We start from the raw sequence: 19,641 nt of genomic DNA, 5'->3' as shown, positions 1-19,641 counted from the left end.
AGCTGGTCCCTCTCCCTCTGCTCCTCCCCGACTCATGCACAAACTCTCCCTCTCAAATAAATAAAATCTTTTAAGATATAGTAAAGTAAAAAATAAAATAAAATGCAAACAGGTCACCAGGAGGGATTCCCAAGAAACCTGGCTTTGTGTATCAGACCTGCAATAGTCAGCAGCCTTACCCAACGAGGGCAGAGGCCTGGGCCTGTTTTAATCGGGGAGCCAGGTCTAGGTGGGGCGCGGGCAGCACAGGGACCACGCATGGCAGAGAGCCGAAGGTCACAGATGGAGGACAAGCTTCTGGATTTGCCCGTGGCTGCTCGGCCAACACCAACTTGTTCCTGCTTGTTCTTGAAAGACTTTTCCCTGGCACTGGCCGAGCAGAAGCGAGGCCGCGGCTTGTGCAGCTGGGAACCATTTGTCAACATTAAGAAAGTCGGAGGCTAACACGCCAGCAAGAACTGGAGCTGGTCCAGGAGAGAGTTCACATTGGGAAAAAAAAAAAAAAAAAAACCCTCAGCTCAGTGAGCAACCGATGGTAGCCGGTCATCCCAGTTGGGAGTAGCCGCTCCTGGGCTGCGGGAGCCCGAATGCCAGGCTTCAGTGACTGTGAGTGCCAGGGGCTGGGGAGGACACACTTGGAGGATGGACAGGAGACAAGGTGCCCTGAAGAGCCTCCAATCTACTTGAGAAGACAAGGCTAACCTATGTGGGGTGAGAGGGCCACGCAGGCAGCTAGACACTGAAGGACAGGGGTTAGGATCCCCAGCTTGAGAGCCAGCCAGTCTGCTTCATACCTGTGACTTGGCTTAGCCTCTCTGTGTCTCCATCCGCTCCATGTGCAGACTGAGAAAATTCTGTGTCGTGAGGGTAAACAAGACCAAACAGGCCAGGCACAAGTCGTGAGGGATGACTTGGGCACCGTTCTGAACCTTTTTCTCATACCATCAGTAACATGTTCGTAGCATTAAACTGTGTGGGACAGACCCGATGGTCTCGGAGGAGTTTAGACAGGAGGACGCCTAGGGGACAGTGGGGACGGGGCGGGGGGGGGGTGTCAGCAAAATGACCTCCAGGGAATTTCAGTTCAACCTTGAAAAACGTTTGAAGAGTGGCTATCTGGAGGGGAGGATGGAGAAGGGAGTGAGTGGGTCTTGAGAAAGAGTCCTGGGACAGTCCCCTTCCTGGGGACGGGGGTCACTTTGTCTGTCTCTGATCACCAGATGGTTCCCTAAAAAAACTTTAGTCTGTGGGTCCTCCACCCAAAGCAAGCACACACAATTTCACGATGATACTTGTCACTTCACATAGAACCCGTGGTTACCTCACAAGGTTCCTGATGGCAGAGGCTCCTCCTGCCCGGCCACACCCAACAGAGAAGCAGGATGTTTTCCAAACAGGACAGAGGGGATTTCTGAGAATTAGGCTCCTCAAAGGATGTTCCATCTTCTATTTTCTAAGCTAAGGAATATGAGCTTTTTGCATGAACTTGGGTATACGATTTCTGATGAAAGACTCCCCACACGAGGTCTACCTCTGGAAGACTATACAGGCCAACTGTCACGGCAGCAATGAACACACAGTGTTGACGATGTGCCAGGCTCTGTGCCAAGCATTTAGACACACAAATTAATTCATTAGAAGTGATCATCTGCAGTCCTTTAATCTGAACAGAGCTGTTCCCCATCCTTCCCATCCAGGAGGTCACCTCCCCCGTGCCCTCAACTGTAGCCGTGTTGACATTTCTGGACTTCGCACTGTTCCCTAGATTGTTCTCCTCTCCCATCTCCCCGGAGGCTCGGTAAGCAAAACAGGAAAGACATCATATGTGATCTTGAATGGCTTCTTTATTAAAAAATGTAAAACGTCGTTGTATTCTTTTTGTTGAATCATATCAGGCTCATCAATTTACCCCGTAAAATGTCAACCGGCCGTCTTCAGAAGGATGCTGGACCGGTCCTCCTCCTTTCCCCCTCCTCCCAGGCCTCGCTGCTTCACCTGTGCCTCCCTGTATTTGTTTTACTCCTTCGTAGAACTCAGCAGGTGTCCCTGGCCCTGTACCATCTCTACCCAAATCATCGTTGCTGATTTGCCAGGAGCGTTCAGACGAGATCCCAGGCTGCAGATAAAGGCAGCTTTCCTTCCCCATCCTTGCAGATTCAAGGGGCCTCCATCCACTGTCCCATGTGGTCTCATCTGGGGAGACTAAGTGCTGCTTTCTCCAGCCCCTTCAACTTCTAAAATTCCTTGATTCTAGTATCCGCGTGGATCCTAACATGGCAGAGATTATTAAGCCCCACGTGGGAAGAAGAAACTCCAGACTTCAGGGCAGGAAGAGTTAACACTGCCACAATACCTCTTTCCCTGCCTTCAGATGGAAAAAGGAGGGGGTGGTTCCTGGCAGCAGTGGTGCCAACTGAAGGATGGCATGCGAGATCAACAAATGGGGATGGCAGATTGTGCCGCTTGCAGCACCAAGCTTCCAGCAACTGCTATGCTCACTGTTTCTGTCCTCTTTCTCAGGGTTGGCTAAGGCATCTTTTCATTCCACCCCCCACCCCCCCACCTTTCTCAAATATATTCTCTGCAAATCTAGGGAACATGGAATAGGCCAAAATAGAAGCAGTCTCCCAGGAGGTTGGCAGAGGTGGTGCTTCCTTATTCCCATACCAGTGCTTGTCTTGACTCATCTGGAATCCTGAGAGCACTGGCTAAGCCAGACGGCTTTGCAAGGCCCCTCGGCTGACCGTGGGTGGTCTGCATTGTGCAGAGGGCTGCCTCGGACGCGATCATAGGGAGGTTATTCATTGTCCCACCACCCAATCCTTCTCAAGTCTGCAAAGTGCCACTTAATTATTCTATGAAGATTTGAAAAATTACACAAAGGCCAGAATTATCAGTTTGTAGAGACCAGTGATTGAATCCATAGCAGAAAATAAAATAAATCTCCTTTCAGGTACAGATTCTCTCTTTTGTCCCCGGACAACATCTGAGAACCACCTATAAATCAACCTTGAACTTTTGGAGCATTTTTACTAACCTTCACACAGTGTTGCATATTCATACCATAGCTGTGAATTTTGAAACAGCAAAATAAAGATGAATCAGGAGAGAGAATTTTTGTTTAGAGAAAGCAGTCTAGGGGCGCCTGGGTGGCTCAGTCTGTTGAGCATCTGCTTTCAGCTTAGGTCATGATCCCAGGGTCCTGGGATCGAGCCTCGTGTCGGGCTCCCTGCTCAGTGGGAAGCCTGCTTCTTTCTCCCCCCTCTGCCTGCTGCTCGGCCTACCTGTGCTCTCTCTCTGTCAAGTAAATAAATCTTAAAAAAGCAAGCAAGCAAGCAGTCTCGTATAACCAGTTCATATCAACTTTCTAATTTTGCATAACAATGGAATCGGCCTAGCAATAGCTGCGGCCAACCAGAGCCCAGACAAACAGGTACACCTATTGTAAGAGGCCTGACCTCCCGTGCTTTCCAGTTAGGGCCTGTGCGATATTCTCGTTGGTTCGAATGTGTTGTGTCCTTAGGAGCAAGCATGGTACTCAGTCTCAGTGGGCCCCGCGCTGCTGTAAATGAAATTGCTTTAACTGGAACAAAGCACGGAGCAGGACACAGCTGAGCAACTGGCAAGCTCCAGCAGCAGCAGCAGTTGGGTTGCTGTTACTCTCCGCGTGCGAGACATTGGCCTAAAGTTGGTGAAGGAGGCTTTCCTCCCACTCAGGGATGTGGGGACCCAAGCTTCACGGGGCTGGGTGATCCCCAAGTCCAACCCTGGTGAGAAGAGGCAGGATGTGGACCACCTACCACCTGTGCTCACAGATGGACCCCCCAAACTCCTTCAGCCCATCTCCTTGTTCCCCATAACCCTCACCTGTCCGATCCCCCAGACTTGGCCCCACAGGCATCTTTGATTCCTCACTCCCCTCATCAACCAGCCACCGAGTTCCCTCTGCTCTGCCGTCTCAGAATCTCCCCCGGCCCCTCCTTCCCATGCCTGGGAAAAATGGGAAAAAGTCTTATTTGAGGCATTTTACTGGGTGGCCTGTCTGAAGACTCCTGCCTCGGGCCCTTGACGGCATCCCCCCTCTGGGACCACTTCCTGCCACACAGCTCTTATGTCATCCCCTTGCCCAGAAACATCCACGGCCTATTCGATGTCAAAGCCAGCGTCCGAGGCACCCTCTAGCCCCGTGTGACCAGTCCTCTCATTATTACCCCTGCCCACAGTCAGACAAAGGGAACACAGTCCTCCTGGATGCCCACCCCACAACTTCCCACCAGGCCTTAAAATCACTGGTGTGCATGATATTGACCGTAGGGAAGGAACCATATCAACCTATCACAGAAATAATAAACTATGTTCAGCCGACTTCACTTACTTAGGAGAGAACTACTTCTAGTAGGTAAAGGAAAATATTTTAGAAAGACTTTCAAGATGCCCCATTTAAAATTTGGTTAGGAACTTCTCAAGGCAGTGTGGATCCGAGAGCTGAATCAAGGATTTGCAATTTGCAACATCTACCCAACTTCCCACCCTCCAGCCAAACTTCAACATTAATTGAACGTATAGGTGGCTTGAAGAACAGATGCCCGTGGGGAAGACAGACGGCACTACTGCAAAAAATGCTAATCAGCCCTAGGGTCCTAAAAGTGGGTCAACGCTTTGTGTAAGTGCTGAACCACACAAGATGGGAGAAGCTGAGATGCTGGCAACTCAAAACCCAGACTCTGAGTAGAAGATCATTTAGAAACCAGAAGAGGGACGCCTGGGTGGCTCAGTGGTTGAGCCTCTGCCTTTGGCTCAGGGCGTGATCCTGGGATCCCGGGATCGAGTCCCACATCCAGCTCCCCGGGGGGAGCCTGCTTCTCCCTCTGCCTGTGTCTCTGCCTCTCTCTCTGTGTCTCTCATGAATAAATAAATAAATAAATAAATAAAATCTTTAAAAAGTAAAAAATAAAAACCAGGAGAGACTATACTGATGCCTCCTCTATCTATCCATCCCATCAGCAGCCATTTATTGAGCACCAACTGTATGCTTCCGGATGTGGCTGTCACTCAAAAGCACGGGGCAAGGCTGGCATTTCGCTGCGCTCTGTTCTTTTTTTAAGTCCACAGACATAAATCAGGCGCTCGGGTTCCGTGCTGAGTGGGGGAAGAGCCAGTTCCACAAGGGCAAAGCAGCAGGAGCTGGAAAGAATGAACAAGGGACGGGCTTATTGTGCTGTCCGCCCGGTCAGGGGTGCAGAGCGAGGCCAAGGCTGAAAAAAGGAGCGAGCTCAGCCAAATGCTAGCAGCACCCACCGGGAATGTGCCTGCAGAGGGTCTGGGAAGAAAGCCACAGGGCACGCTCCTGCCAGGCAGGAGGCAGAGGCCGAGCTGGGAGCCAAGTGGCCATATAAAGGCTCCAGGGGAAGGGGTGGAGGTGCCTTCCTAACCAATCCTCACCGGCCCCAAACAAGATGGAGGGGACAGAGAGGTCACTTCCTTCTGGACTGTTCCACCCCTGTGGTGGCATTACAGATGAGCAGCTAGAACGATGGCAGGTGTTTGTGCTTGCAGCCCTGCAGACACCCCAGGTCTCCCTGTCAACACGGCGATTTCGAAGCATTCCAAAGCAGACAGTGCTCACTGTGTGTACAAGGCCGAACATGATCCCTTACCCTAAAAGAAGTCCAGGTGGAATGAGGCAGGCCTGGCTTTAAAAGCAGCGCAAGCAAGGACACGTCAGGCCATTCCCAGACGGGGTTTGTGAGTGTGTGAATGTGCTGATGATGGGCCTGCCTCTGGAAGCTCTGTTTTGAAAAAAATAAGGAACTGACCGTGTCTAGGAATGGAGAGGGTTAGACAGGCAGTTGCTCAATGGGTGCAAGTGATGGGAACGTAGATAAAGGTTATTCCTTTTTTGGGCCGTGACCTCCGTAAAACGCAGCCCCATCTCACAAATCTTATTTCAGAGGCATTTTACTGGATCCCCTGCCCGAGAGATATTTACAGAAGAAATGGGGAAAATCCCTTCGTGTTCTTCCAGAAAACGAACCCAAACATATTTTGCGGAGATGCTAAATGCAGCACTGCTGACGTCAGAGGCCTCCTAAGGCAGGCCCTGATTTGCAAGGATGATATCGACCCTGCTCGTTCCTGCGTTACTAGGTCCATCTGTTTGTACATTTGGTTTGTAGCAAATGTAGTTTACACCACAAAGCGTACAATATGTGCACATTTCTTAAATGAGATTTGTCATTTAATCGAATTTTGGTTAGCATTTTTAATAGACGCTCTGCCTAATGCCAACGTTTAGCTTTCAAGCCGCATCAAGCTGACTGAAATGTTGTGTTCTGGTCTCTGATTGTGTGTGTGTGTGTGTGTGTGTGGGAACTGGAGTGATTAGTTGTACCATGGATCTTGGACCAATTAACCTCCTTAGACATGAGCCAAAGAAGTTTCCCTTGTTCTCCCTGAGGAAGTCCTTTGTGAGAGCTGGGAGGAGTGGATTCCTTTTCTCTGAGACTGTTGATAAACCAGAAACCCTGGCTGGTTACCACAACCATCAGCCACAGACCGGCCCGCTGTGTGCAAAGAGGGGCGCAGCCAACTGGGCCTTCGTTTGACTGAACATGCACTGATCTCCCTCAGGTGGATCTGCTGCAAACTTACAATACGGGTCTACACTGAACTTTCTCAAAGCAGGACGTGGGCAGGAATATTTGGTGATTATTTGACAATAAAATTTGGGGGTGATTTCATGAACTGCAAATCAACAACTCGTGGTTTGTCCAGTTACCGGACACTGAGGCCATTGTGAAGGTCCTGCAGGACAAAGAAAGCCTGAACTCGCCTCTCCTAAGTGGTTCATTCCAACCAGCACCTGAAGCCTCACCACTGTGATGACTGTGTTATCAAAGCGTTATCACTATTAGCACTGGGTGTGGTCCCATGGACTCCTTTTTGTTTGTTTGTTTTCTCTTTTCCAGGGCCAGCTGTTTTGACACAAGTCTGGCAGGGAAAAAAATCGTGGAAGAGTCCAATAAACCATCTCATTTCCTCGAGCTAAGAAAGCCTTCGGCTATTGGTGCAAAAAGCAAAAGGCACAGTTTATCACCCTTCACTGTGGAAAGCACACCGACAAGTGGTTCCTCTTGCTAAGTTGGCCTCTACCTTGTAAGGGACACTCACTGTCAGCCACAGGCATGCAGAGAAAGACTGACCCTGTGTGGCTGGTTTGATTAATCACTTTAAAAATCTCTTGAGATTTTGTAGAAACCCTCTGCTGTCAGTACTGGAGAAGACCGTTTTAAGGAACCACCTTAAGAATGTATACCACAGGTTCCCAAAGCTCCTAGGCGTTTCCATCCCTTGAGGAGCCTCTAAAAATTAGGTCCTTGGGCCCCATTCTAGACCAGAATCAGAATCTCCAAAGGTGGGGCCTGAGAACCTGTATTTTTAAAGCTCTCCAGGTGATTCTGATGATCAGCTAACTTTAGGAGTTACTGACTTAAATCAAGAAAGATTTAGAAATCTCTCCATCTTAATACCTACTGTCAGTTTTTGTAATAGCACTTTAAGAAATACAAATCCATGTTCCTTGTAAAAAAAATCCTCACAACACAAATGTGTAGAAAATAAAAGTGAAAATGCCCCCCCAACCCTTCATTATCATTCACCTGATAGACATAGATTAAGTATATTTTAAAAAGACTCATTCTTATATGCAGAAGTCAGACTTTACCTTGACAAGAGATGAATATGAATAATGTAAAAAAAATGGGATTTTTTTTTAACCTTTGGCATTTTCTCATACAATTTCTTTTTCTTCCTTCAGTGGGAAAAATAGCAGATAGGGGAGGAAATATTCTAATTCTCCCAGCAGCCGTCAGCCCTGGTGCTACCTGGGTTGAAACAGAATTTCCCCCTTGATGGACCATGGAAGTGGCAGGACAGTTACCTGCAAAACTCCTCACCAGCTTGATAAAATCACTTAAAAAGGTATGTGCAGGGGGTTTTCTTTTTCTTTCCTTTTCCTTTTTTTTTTTTTGAGATTTTTGTTTCTGTGTTCTTTGAAAATATACTTAGCTGTGAACATGATTTGATTTAAAAACAAATCTCAGAAAAATGAAATCTCTGTTGATGCCCAGTGTAGCCCTCAGACTTTTAAGACAAAGTTAACACTGACTTCTCAGAACAAAATTATATATTTCTGCTTGTTTAATTGCTTGGTGATAGCTATGTATATTAGGAGACTGCCAATCTTCCAACATAGTCTTAGATTTTTATAAACAAAAATAATTATAGGAAGTAATAATTCTATAACTTGCTGGAGGGCTGGTGGATTTTCCAAAGATTAGTTCAAAGCCTCAACATCCAAATAAATCTCCAGTGTGGCAGTTTTTAGCCACTGCAGATTAAAACACTCACATCGAACATGCATGGTGTGGGATTTCTGGATTTACGTTTATTTCTAAAAGAGAGGAAATGCAAATCATATTTGCCTGGCCATTTGGGAACATAAACCTAAGACTATGCTGGTCTGAAGAAAGTTAAAGTACATTACTTCTGTTTTACTTTTGTGTATGGCAGTTCACCAAGGTGAAAAATATGGGGAAAAATTATTATTATTTCCTCCTCCAAACTAGGAAAAAGAAAGTAAATATTTAAGGAATAAGTACTAGAATAGTAGGAAAAATATTTTATAATGCCTTACAGATTCCAAAGCATTTCAAATACTCAAAATTCATTCTTTCAGCACTTTATCACAAGTCTACTACGCCAAGCATCATCTGTTTTATCAAAACAAGGCCTGTGTCCTTCAGAAATTCCCACTAGTGGATGAGGCACCTATACAAAAAATAACCATTCAGAAAAATCACAAAAGAGATATTTACAAAGACCTATGGAGTATGGAGCTTTTGGTTAATGATTTTAGGAAGTAGTTGGGACACATAACTACTTCCTTGTAGCCTGAGCAATTTCCCTGCTCTTTTAAAATATTTTGGTCTTGAGGAAAATATAAATTATGTATTTACTTTTCTTACTAGAAAAAAATCAGAGATGGTTCAAAACTGTAACATTGAATTCTTTAGGATAAGTAAAACACAGTATAGAGTCGAAGTATAATTTTTGAAAAGTTAACAACATGCCTCCCATACAGACATAAAATTAACATATTAAAAATTACTTATCTCATTAATGAGGGAGCCAATACAATGGCTAGGTTGGCTCCAAGAACAGTCAAAGAATCTGGTGTTTACAAGCATGAAAAAGAATGTTAGATTAGTAGGTTAGATTCACACCTGGCTAATAGCCTACAGGGTCATAAAACCATAACTTTTGAGGCAATCTTGTCTGCCAGAGAAAAATCTACAAATTAATGTGTAACTTTATAGTGCTTGGGTTCTAATCAAATAGTAAATAGCAAGTTTAAACACAGATGCATTCTCCTGGAGAATTAAGCCCTGCCTATTAAACAGTTCTGCAGCATGACTTTGTCAGGACGCATAGCCTCCCAGCCTAACATCCTATTTCTAAATTTGGGATAATTTTTCTTAATTATAGTGAAGTGGTTAAGATTAGAGACATTCTGCTTGGGTCCTTAGTTCTGGGTGTACTAGCTGGGTGTACTGGCTGCGTTTAAACCTTTAAAATGATGCTACGGGAGAAATTGAGGGTCTTGAAAGGCTTCACAGAGGAGGGGACATGAGAGCTCCATCTTGTAATATTAATTGGCCCTTGAAGATGAGAAGTGGCAAAGAATTTTTCGTCAAAGAGTCCCCTCAGGTCCTCTCACTAAGAGCCTATTCATATTCAATTCTATTTAAGACTTTTTCAGGTGATACTTTCAACAAGTTTTATTATGAGTGTCCCCAGCTAATTGCAAGCAAAGAATCCCAAAAGGTAAGTGAAGATGACCAAAGGCAGAATTAACAATCAATAGAAAGGGAAGAGAGAGAAATCTACAAGGAGACACAGGCATTTAAAGAATCTCATAAATTGACATGCTCCCATTATGGGACAAATAGCCTCTAGAGCAGTAATTAATGCTTGGAATATTGACTTTTGGCATCAAGAAGAGGTTAAATTATTTTTAATATCTTTAAGAAGGCAAGGAAATACGTAATATATCTGAATTGATTTTTACTACAATGATAAAAATAATAAATTATGCATTTCTTTGATGGTTCTGGAAACAACGTCTACTGTACATAGTTTGCAAGATGCTCTTCATTCTTCTTTGAACCAAAATACTTTTAATAGGAACACAAAATTATCATATAGATCAACAGAAAAAAATATGACTTTGAAATACCAATTTTGCTTTACAGGTAAGTGAAAAGTAGTTCACTAAGAGACGTGGTAAAATTTTATGCCAATTAAACTTACGACAGTTAGTCCCTTGAACCAGAAAAAGCATACCCTTCACTATGTTGACATCTCAAGTGTCTCATATTGGCAAGATACCGGGATTTTTGTCTGTTTGGTAAACATGGACATGATCCATGCTATAATCAGAAAAACAACAGCTATTTACTAATAATGCTACAAAACAATAGGACTCTCTGTCAGTACTAAACTGATGGGTTTTCTTCCTTTTACAGGTGACAACATAACTTGAAATGAAACAGAAATGTTTTCTTTCACCCCCATTTGAAAATTCTAGTGTGAAGATGTCTTTTCCAGTTATAGTTATCTAAGTCACCCATGATCAAAACATCAAAGCAAAAAGAATAATGACGGCAAAATAAAATCACAATGGAAGTCCATAAAATAACCTTTCAAAATAAAATCCATAACTAAACTTTTTAAGTATAAGATCTAAAAGAATTCTTTTAATGCTATAGTAAACTCTCTTTTCTATCTTTTATCTTTTTCCTTAAAAAAAGAAGACCAAGAATAGGAGTGCCTCAGCTTTTCATTGGATTAATTCACTTGCCAAAGATTACAGTTCAGATAACATATTGTACCAAGATCTAGGTTAATAAATGCTTAATGGACACTTCAATTCACAGAAGATTGAGGATATTCTCAGGTAGATTAATCAAAACCATTCTTCCCCTGACATAGCAAATTCTTGTACCTTGAAATCTTTCAAAGTAGAAAATATAAAATATATAAGGGAAAGCATTTATAACCCAAATACTCAGAATCATAAACTCGAGTGCATACTTGTAAGTCACTGTTTAAAAGCTAAATAAGAACTTATTAACACTTTAAGCAAGGTTCTATCATCCTTAAAATGTAGTAACGATATAATATGAGCATAGAAACTTCTCTGTCATCTATATAACCAAAAATAAACTAGTAACCTTTTAATACATTAGCTAATAATAGCATCAAATCTCACAAACTTAGTCATTCTCAGCAGAAGTATCTGGCTGGGTAAAAATAAGTTCAATGCTATTTGTGGCAAACACAGGGATTATATTTTGAGGTAGTTTTGAGATGGCCAATATAAACAAACACACAGCTTTATGTTAAAATGTTCTTAGAATACACATAAACTTGGCTTTAAGCTAGTATGTGATACTGAAATTTTACCATATTTGAAATGCATATATATTGTGTTCATAGATAAACTGTCTCACTAAAGAGTTGATGTCACTTTAATCATTTATAAAGCTGAATGAAAATAGAATGTATTTAATGAATATTCAAAAATATCATAAAACTTAATGTCTGTACTATTATGATTTTATTACGGTGGAGTCATTTGTGACTTCTTCCTTTTTTTAAACAACCATATATACTTTTACCCGATCCATTAAAACCAAATAATTTTTTCTAATACTTACCTTATTTTAGAAGAATTTCATCTTCTAAAAGAATATACCCAGTGTAAGGGATCCCAAACTTTACTTTGCATCAGAGGGCCGGGTGGTTCTCATTGAAGTGCAGATGGCCAGGCCCCTTCCCACCCATCTGACTCATCAGGCCCCCATTCCACCCCAAGAGGATTCTCATGTAGGGGTCTGGAGATCACTGGGAGGAGCAACACTGCGCACCCACCCTTCTCCCTAAACCAGAAATCCTACCACATCAACCATCCTACTGTAGCCATTTCTGCCTCAAGCTACTCCCTCCTCAACTCCTACAGGTAACTGTCTCCAGGGGCCGTGCATTATACATCATATGGAAGCTTCTGATAGAAACTGGTACATTCAAAGCATAAAGCCACTCAACATGAGCTTACACAAATACACCAATGCAAAAACATACTGAAGAATTAAATTCATAAAGAACTGACCTGTTTCTTCTGGTATTTGTTTATCAGTTTCAAAAACAAGGCGTAACATCTGGAATAGTTGGCCAAGGCAACACAGCAGTCATGGTAAGAAGTAAGTTTGCTGCAGAAATGCCAAATGGAAAAATTAAAAAAAAAACTTTTTTGTTTCCAGAAAGTTCAAATACATGTAGGGTTACTTTAAATGCAGATGTTCAAAGCGTTGCCCAGTGTATGAAAAGGAGTCTAGAAATACTCTGTACACCAGTCTAGAGAAGCCACAAGGCTTGCTGTTTGCTTTAGACTCGGGGGGCATGAGGGAAGGGGGTCCTTTGAAAAAGAGAAAATTCTAATACATGTGTATGGTGTGAATTTACACTATCCATGTGGGTCAGAAAAATACAAGCTAAGAAATGTACACAAATTCTATTTGGATAGCAACCACTGAATCTCCCGGGACCCCGTCAGAAACAATTGTTAAACTGCTCAAATATACTAGGCTGGTTGTGATGGACTAAAATCAGGCAAAAACAGGCCTTAAAGTTAAAAGCCTCGAAAAGAGCTTCCAAATTTTGAAGGCATGCAAACAACCAACCAACCAAAACCTTTAAGGAAGTACTGACAAACCCTTATCAGATTGGGAGGTGTTCATAAATCTCTCATTAAGTGACAGATTAATAGGTAAAACATCATCAATATTGTAAAAACTTGACCATTTACCAGGCTATTAACAAGTCTCAGTAAATTTTCAGAGCACTGGCGTCTTCTAGATCAAATTCTCTGGTTAAAGAACAGTTAAGTTAGGAAATCAATGTAAAAATACATATCTTAGAAAACATTTTTGAAGACTTAAAAACATAACTTATGGGTCAAAGAAACATAAAAATTTTTTTAGAAAACATACCTGAATAACTAAAAATACCACAAATCAAAATTTGTGGGATACAGCTAAAGTACTATTTAAAGGAAAGTTTATAGTCTTCGGAAGGATTTTAAAAGAGGAACTGAATTTCTAACAAAAGAGAAGAAAAATATAACATATCCAAAGGTAGTAGGAGAAAAGGGTTGATAAAGATAAGAACAGAAGGAATATAATAGAAAACAAACATACAATGAAGCGGATCAATAAATCTGCTGGTTCTCTGCAAAAAACTAATAAAATTGGCAAACCTTTGGCAAGACTGATCGAGAGAAAAGGAGAAACATCATAAGCAATCAGAGTGAAAATCATTATCAACAATGCAGAGGCGGTGTGACATTGTCGTTAAATGTATGGATTCCAGATGGCCTGGTTTGAATTCCAACTGTATGCCACTGAGAAAAGTACTGAGCCTCTCCATGACCCAGTTTCCTTATATATAAAATGAAGACAATAATGATGGTACCCACCTTTTAAAGTTGCTATAAGGAACAAATGAATTCATATTTGGAAAGTGCTCAGAACATTGCCGGCACATAGTAGTCATTATGTAAGTATTTGTTCAGTAATATTATTAGTAAAATAATAAGAGGGGACACAATTAGAAATGCAACAGAGATTAAAAGGATAATAAGAGAATATTTGGAATGACTTTATATTGTTTGAAAGCTTAGATAAAATGGGCAGATTCCTATAAAAATATAACTTTTTGAGACTAACCCAATTACAAATAGGAAATATGACTGGATATATTACCACTAAAGAAAATGAATCAACAGTCTATGATATTCACAGAGGAATGTGCACACACACACCAGAACAAAATAGCTTTTCAAGCAAGTTCCACAAATTTTTCAAGAAAGAGATAAGTTTAATTTTCACAAATTCTTCTGGAAAAGAGAAAAAGCAGGAATATTTCCCAACTCATTTTATGAGGTTGGTGTAAACTTGACACTAGAACCAGACAAGGACAATATGAGGAAGGAAAAAATACATGTTAAACTAACTCACAGACGAAAAATCCTAAACAAAATATTAATGAAACCTAGCGATATACAGCAGCTTAACATGAGAAAATTTATTAATCTGTCATCTATTGTATTAATTAAATTAATGCTTAATTTAAAAAAGAAAAATCCACATAATCAAAATAGATTCAGGGTAAGCATTTGAGAAAATTAAATATCCTTTGGTGTGAGAAAATTCTTCCTCAACCTTCTGAAGGGTATATACAAAAACCTACAATAAATATTTTTTTTAACTGGTAAAACTGTAAAAATATATATTTTTTAAAAGTCAGGAAAAAGGCAGTAGGTCCAACACTCTTACAACTTTGTATAGGACCTCCTGAGTAATGTGATAAGGAAGAGACGGGGACAGTAGGGAGGAACTGTAACGATTGGGGGAAAAAGATCCAACATTATTATTTGCAGTTGCATGGAAAATCCAAGAGAATCTATAGACTAACTCTTAGACCTAAATTCCATCAAGATTCCTGGATAAAGATTAATAGGCAAATACCAATACTATTTATCCAAGCCAGCAACAACCTGTTAGGACATATTTTATACACATATTTTATAGTGAGCATGTGCGATTACATTAGTTTCAGGTGTCTGCCACAGTGATTCGACAATTCTATACATTATAACATGTTCACCTTGATAAGTGTAGTCACCATCTGTCTACCATACAAAGTTATTACAATATTGTTGACTATATTCCCTATGCTGTACTTTTCTTCCCTGTGATTCATTTATTTGATAAGTAGACATTTCTACCTCTTAATCCCCTTAAAAATATGCTTAAAGATTACATTCATACTTGCAGCAAAAGCCATGAAGGAATAAAATCTAACAAAAGATGTGCAAAATCTTTTTGGGGAAAACTATAAAATTTTATGAAAAGACGTAAAAGAAAATGTCATAAATGTTTATCGATGGAAGACTCCGTATCATAAAGGTGTCAGCTCTTCCCACTTGCATCTCAATTGCTCTATATACTCAGTGTTAGTGCATGAAAAACCCTGAAGTTCCTACTGTAACCCTTAGTTGATTCTTTAATTCTTGAGAAAGAGGGAAGAAGTTGGATCTTAAAGGAGAAAAGAGGTGAGAGATTTGTTTTATCTTATAGCAAGACTTAAATCTGTAACAGTAAAAACAGTATGGTACTGATCTGAGGATGGACCAGAATGCCCGAAAGAGATATACAAGTATATGGAATCGTGTGTTTGACTAACTAGGCATTTAGAATCAGGGGAGCAGGATGGGGGGAATGGCATATTCCATACAAGGTCGTGGGACAACTGATTATCCACAGGGAGAAAAAAAAAATTAAATTCCTGCAGGCCACCAGAAACAAAACAAAATTTATGACTTTATAGTGCTTTGAAATGGGGGTGGTAAGTACCCAGAATTAAGTACCCAGACAGGAAAGTGCAGTGCTGAAAAATCAGATCTGGACTCACAGCCTCAGACTGGGGCCGATCACCAATTCGGTCTTTAGAAAAGCAACTGCATTAAGCATTAAGCAACTGCAATGAATTTCAAGAAAGGCCCAGTTCCCTTGAGGAGGATAATTAAGTAAAAACATTGGCAAAGAGCAGTGAGAGAGGAGATATAAATGAATAATTTAAAGACAGTTCTGAAATTTAACATCTTGCTTTGAAGTGACCTGGACTCAGATGGTCATCGCTTCTGGAGTGAAGTATAAACGTGACTAGAGAACATTTGAGCTGCCATTCGGTCACACAACTGAAATAAAATAACCTGCTACCTCAAATCAGGTCGGATCAGACTCTCTAAGCAGTGCTCCCCTTTTGGAGTTAAAACCCGTTAAGTGCTGGTTCCAAGCGTACCAGAAAGTTGATCAGGTTTTGTGAAATAGTGCTTGATCTCCAGTAGGCTAAGAGGAATTGTTGGTTATTCTGTAAAAACCCTAGGATAACTCACAACTCACCAGAGAACTAAGGTGACTTACCGTGGATGACTTTAATATCACCTTTGGACTAGAATACATAGGAAATGAGGTCATTAGTTAACATCATTTCTTTTGAACTTGAGCTGCTAGGTTTACTTTCTTCTACTAGGTGAGGTAAAGAGCAAAAATAGGATTCCTTGCCAGCCACACACACAAATATTCAAGATAACCTCAAATTTAAGCCTTAGCCTTTGTGTAAGGTTACTTTGATTCCCTAGTCCACCTACCTGAATATTCTGGCAATATTGGTGCAGACATCCTTGTCAGCCACGTACTGTCCCATCACCATGCAGAGCTGAGGAAGGGCACTGATGCTCAGCAACTTACTTCTTGCGAGTGGTGAATCAACCAAGTTTCTCAATGTAGCAGTCATCTAGGATAAAAGAGTGTTTACACCATTTTTTTTTAATTGGAAAATACAGTCACACCAATCCGTATCACACAATTCATCCTACTGCAAACTACGTTAAATCAGTAGCAAAACCAAGCCCCTATGAGGCTTCTCCTACCAGACAACATGGGCCTAAGGACAAATAGCATGAAAAGAAAAAAAAAAAAAAAAAAAAGAAAGAAAAAGAAAGAAAGAAGAAAGAAAGAAAGAAAGAAAGAAAGAAAGAAAGAAAGAAAGAAAGAAGAACGAAAGAAAGAAAGAAAGAAAAAAAGAAAGAAAGAAAGAAAGAAATGAATACAAAGAAAGCCTACTTTGGTTCAAAGGTAAAGAATGAGAAATTCATGTTAAAAAGCAATTAGTATACCAAAACCCTAGGGTTAAATAAATCATCATCTGGGTTGGTTAATTGTCCCTCATAAGACTTTTCACTTCACTCTGCGGCACGTCACATCAGTTCACAGATTAGAAACCTCTCATTCCATTATTTTAAGAGTGGCATCAAATACTGCTGTGGCCAAAGGATATTTAAGACCGTTAATTTCATTCATATTTGTCTTATTTTGTAAAAAAAATATTCAGGAAAACTATCTTTGTCTAAAAGTGGATTAGAGAATGGGGCTTCTGGGAGGCTCAGTTGGCGAAACGTCTGCCTCTTGGTTTCAGTTCAGCTCATGACCTCAGGGTCATGAGATGGAGCCCCACGTCGGGCTCTACACAGGGAGTTGGCTTGCCCCTCTCTTTCTGCTCCTCCCCACCTTCTCTCTAAAATAAATAAACCAATCTATTTTAAAAAAAGTGGAGAAGAGAATAATTTCAAAAATCCAATTTACTAAACATAAAGTTTAATAAACCTAATGCCGCGGTTCTCTAGTACTTTCAATACACAGTGTGATCTTTCCTCATGGAATAGATAGGACAAGGCAGGCTCTTGGTTAAGAAGAGTCAGCCTGGGGGTTGGACACTGGTCAAACCTCAGCCCCATCACTCACTAGCTTTGGTTAGCAAGTGACCCTCCCAGGGAACACTGTTCTCATCAGTAAAGTGGGGACAGTGATCGCTGCCCTGGGGTTGGGAGGACTCAACGAGACTTGCTGTGTGAAGGACACGGCCGACGCCTATCCCTTAGCAGGAGCTCAAACATCATCCACCCCATCTCCACCTGTGTGGTGGACTTCACACCCAAAATGCAGGAGAGACATCACCGGCCTTTGAGTCCAATGACGGAGATTCGAGTCCCAAATCTCTTTCTAGTTATGTGACCGAGACACCTACTCATTGCTCAACTTCCCCACTTTCTCATCTGTGAAACGCAGTCTCAATCGCACCCCACCTCCTGGGGTGGCTGTGTGTGTCAAACAGAAACATGTAGCATTGTTTGTGTGCACTGTAAAGCATTATGTAAATATAAAACTTCATTACAGCCATAGTTAATAGACTTTAAAGACAATTATTAAGATAAGGTATTTTGATTAGTTTTCCTTTGTCTCAACAGCAACAAAAAGATTTTTGATAAAATGTAACCGACTACCTTGAAAGCAGAGAAAATAAAAAGGATGCTTCAAGTAAATGTGTTTAAGTCTTCCGAAGTCAATTCAATGATACAGCAGTTCAGTAAGTTATTCCCTGAAATCTTCAGCATCCCAAACATTGGAGGGAAAGACAAACTCCTAGAATGTCCCCTTCACCTTGAATCTACAACCCAGTCTCCTAAGCTAAGGAATGGTCTTCTGTGAAGGCTAATAAATCATTCTAGGCTTTCCAGGCCATCACCACTGTAAAATGGAAAATTCTCATCATCTGACCCTGGCTTTACCTGTTCTCCTTCTCTAGAGACAGCCCAGGCGCTCAAGCGCTGCTGGTTTACATCAGTCCAAGGAATGACTCACAAGCTTTCCCTCTCGGAGTCCAGAGAGCCCAGATGCCCAAGTAAATCCTGACCTGAAGCCAGGCAGTCAGAGGCTGTGGACTACCCATTCTAACAATCGTGCACATAAACACGTCCTCCTCCCTGCTCCCCAAGGCTTCACAGGTTGGGCACCTCCATCTACAGCCATCCTCTTGCTCCCCACATTCAACTTCTGGCGAGGGACACTGTCAGCAAAAGGGATGGTAGTGTTCTTAGGAACTTTTGTTTTCTTGTTTCAGCCTCAGTTTTTCCCTCTCTTTCTCTCCACCATTTTTCTCATCTCATCAGAAAAAGTTAAAAGACAGCTCATGGCTCTTTTATTCCCAAAATGCAATTTTGATAAAGGGCCCAAATCCAGGGTGGAAGCACACATTTACGGGTGATACGCCACCTGACTTTAAATCCTTCCCCATTTGCTGCATGTGCCACATTGTGGGGAACGAGCAGCGTTGACTGAGATCGGATACATCACATACTGGCAGGTGTGTCAGCCGTGAGGTTGGTAGAATAACTTATGCAAAACACATGCCACACATTTGCTAAATCCCTGGTAACACCTCAATACGTGACACCCCCATCAACCCAGCTGTTCAAGCTCCAAGCTCAGTGACGCTCCCTCCCCCAGAATCCTGTCTTTCTGCTCCCGGTCACCATAAGCTCTGCTGGCTTTTTGTCCATTTCTCCTGGGATAAATTCCATGTCCTGACTATGACCTACAAGGCCCTGTGTGATCTGACTCTTACCAACCCCTCAGACTTCATCTCATACCATATACCCATCACAAACTGCTGAAGGTTAGGTTATTTCATATTATGTTTTATTAGGTCCATTCCTCTATACTTGAAGGCTCAGTGAGGGCCCATACACTGTCTTTCCATCACTGTGCCCTTATACCCAAATCCAGTGCCTGGCACATAGTAGGTCCCCAATAAACATTTGTGGATGGAATGAATGAATGCATGGATACCCACGAAGGAAAGAGCAGAGTAAATAGAAAGGGAAGGATACCAGAAAGCCATGAATTAATCAGACAATATCTCTGAGGAGATGGATTTTAAGATGATTTTAAAGGAGCAGAGGAATAAAAAAATAATGGATAAAAGAAACATGGACTTTCTGGAGGGGGACCGGTTCCTGCGTGTTTGCTATACTATCTCATTTATTACAGCAGCTCCTTCCTAGGCTCTGAACTCTGGCCCCCTTCCCCTGCTCACACAGATGGGTCACCTGATCATCCC

The 19,641-nt window shown here is 41.8% G+C and overlaps 1 protein-coding gene and 1 long non-coding RNA gene across 8 annotated transcripts in view; one reads left to right on the top strand and one right to left on the bottom strand.

Annotated features, from left to right (window-relative positions):
• The window catches only part of ARMC2 (armadillo repeat containing 2), a 104,194-nt gene that overhangs the window by 17,522 nt on the left and 67,031 nt on the right, over positions 1-19,641 (bottom strand). For all 5 annotated transcript variants that reach the window (XR_005368109.1, XM_038554882.1, XM_038554883.1 and 2 more), the window contains exons 11-12: positions 16,334-16,479; positions 12,233-12,332 (exon numbers count right to left, since the gene is read on the bottom strand). Coding sequence is in view for 4 of the 5 variants with exons in the window: in XM_038554882.1 (XP_038410810.1) it covers positions 12,233-12,332; positions 16,334-16,479 (246 nt within the window). In the remaining variant the exon portion in view is untranslated. The remainder of the gene's footprint in view (positions 1-12,232; positions 12,333-16,333; positions 16,480-19,641) is intronic.
• LOC111098388 lies at positions 57-10,773 on the top strand. 3 transcript variants are annotated; one of them, XR_005368115.1, is made up of 6 exons: positions 57-606; positions 1,698-1,798; positions 6,969-7,155; positions 7,817-7,980; positions 9,811-9,885; positions 10,587-10,773. It is a non-coding gene; the product is annotated as an uncharacterized LOC111098388 (long non-coding RNA). The 3 variants fall into 3 exon arrangements; XR_005368116.1 differs by lacking the exon at positions 6,969-7,155; XR_005368117.1 differs by lacking the exon at positions 9,811-9,885.

Source organism: Canis lupus, chromosome 12 (assembly GCF_011100685.1).
Source record: "Canis lupus familiaris isolate Mischka breed German Shepherd chromosome 12, alternate assembly UU_Cfam_GSD_1.0, whole genome shotgun sequence".
Taxonomy (NCBI): domain Eukaryota; kingdom Metazoa; phylum Chordata; class Mammalia; order Carnivora; family Canidae; genus Canis; species Canis lupus.
The sequence above is the reverse complement of the archived record's forward strand: the minus strand, read 5'-3'. Positions and strand labels throughout refer to the sequence as shown.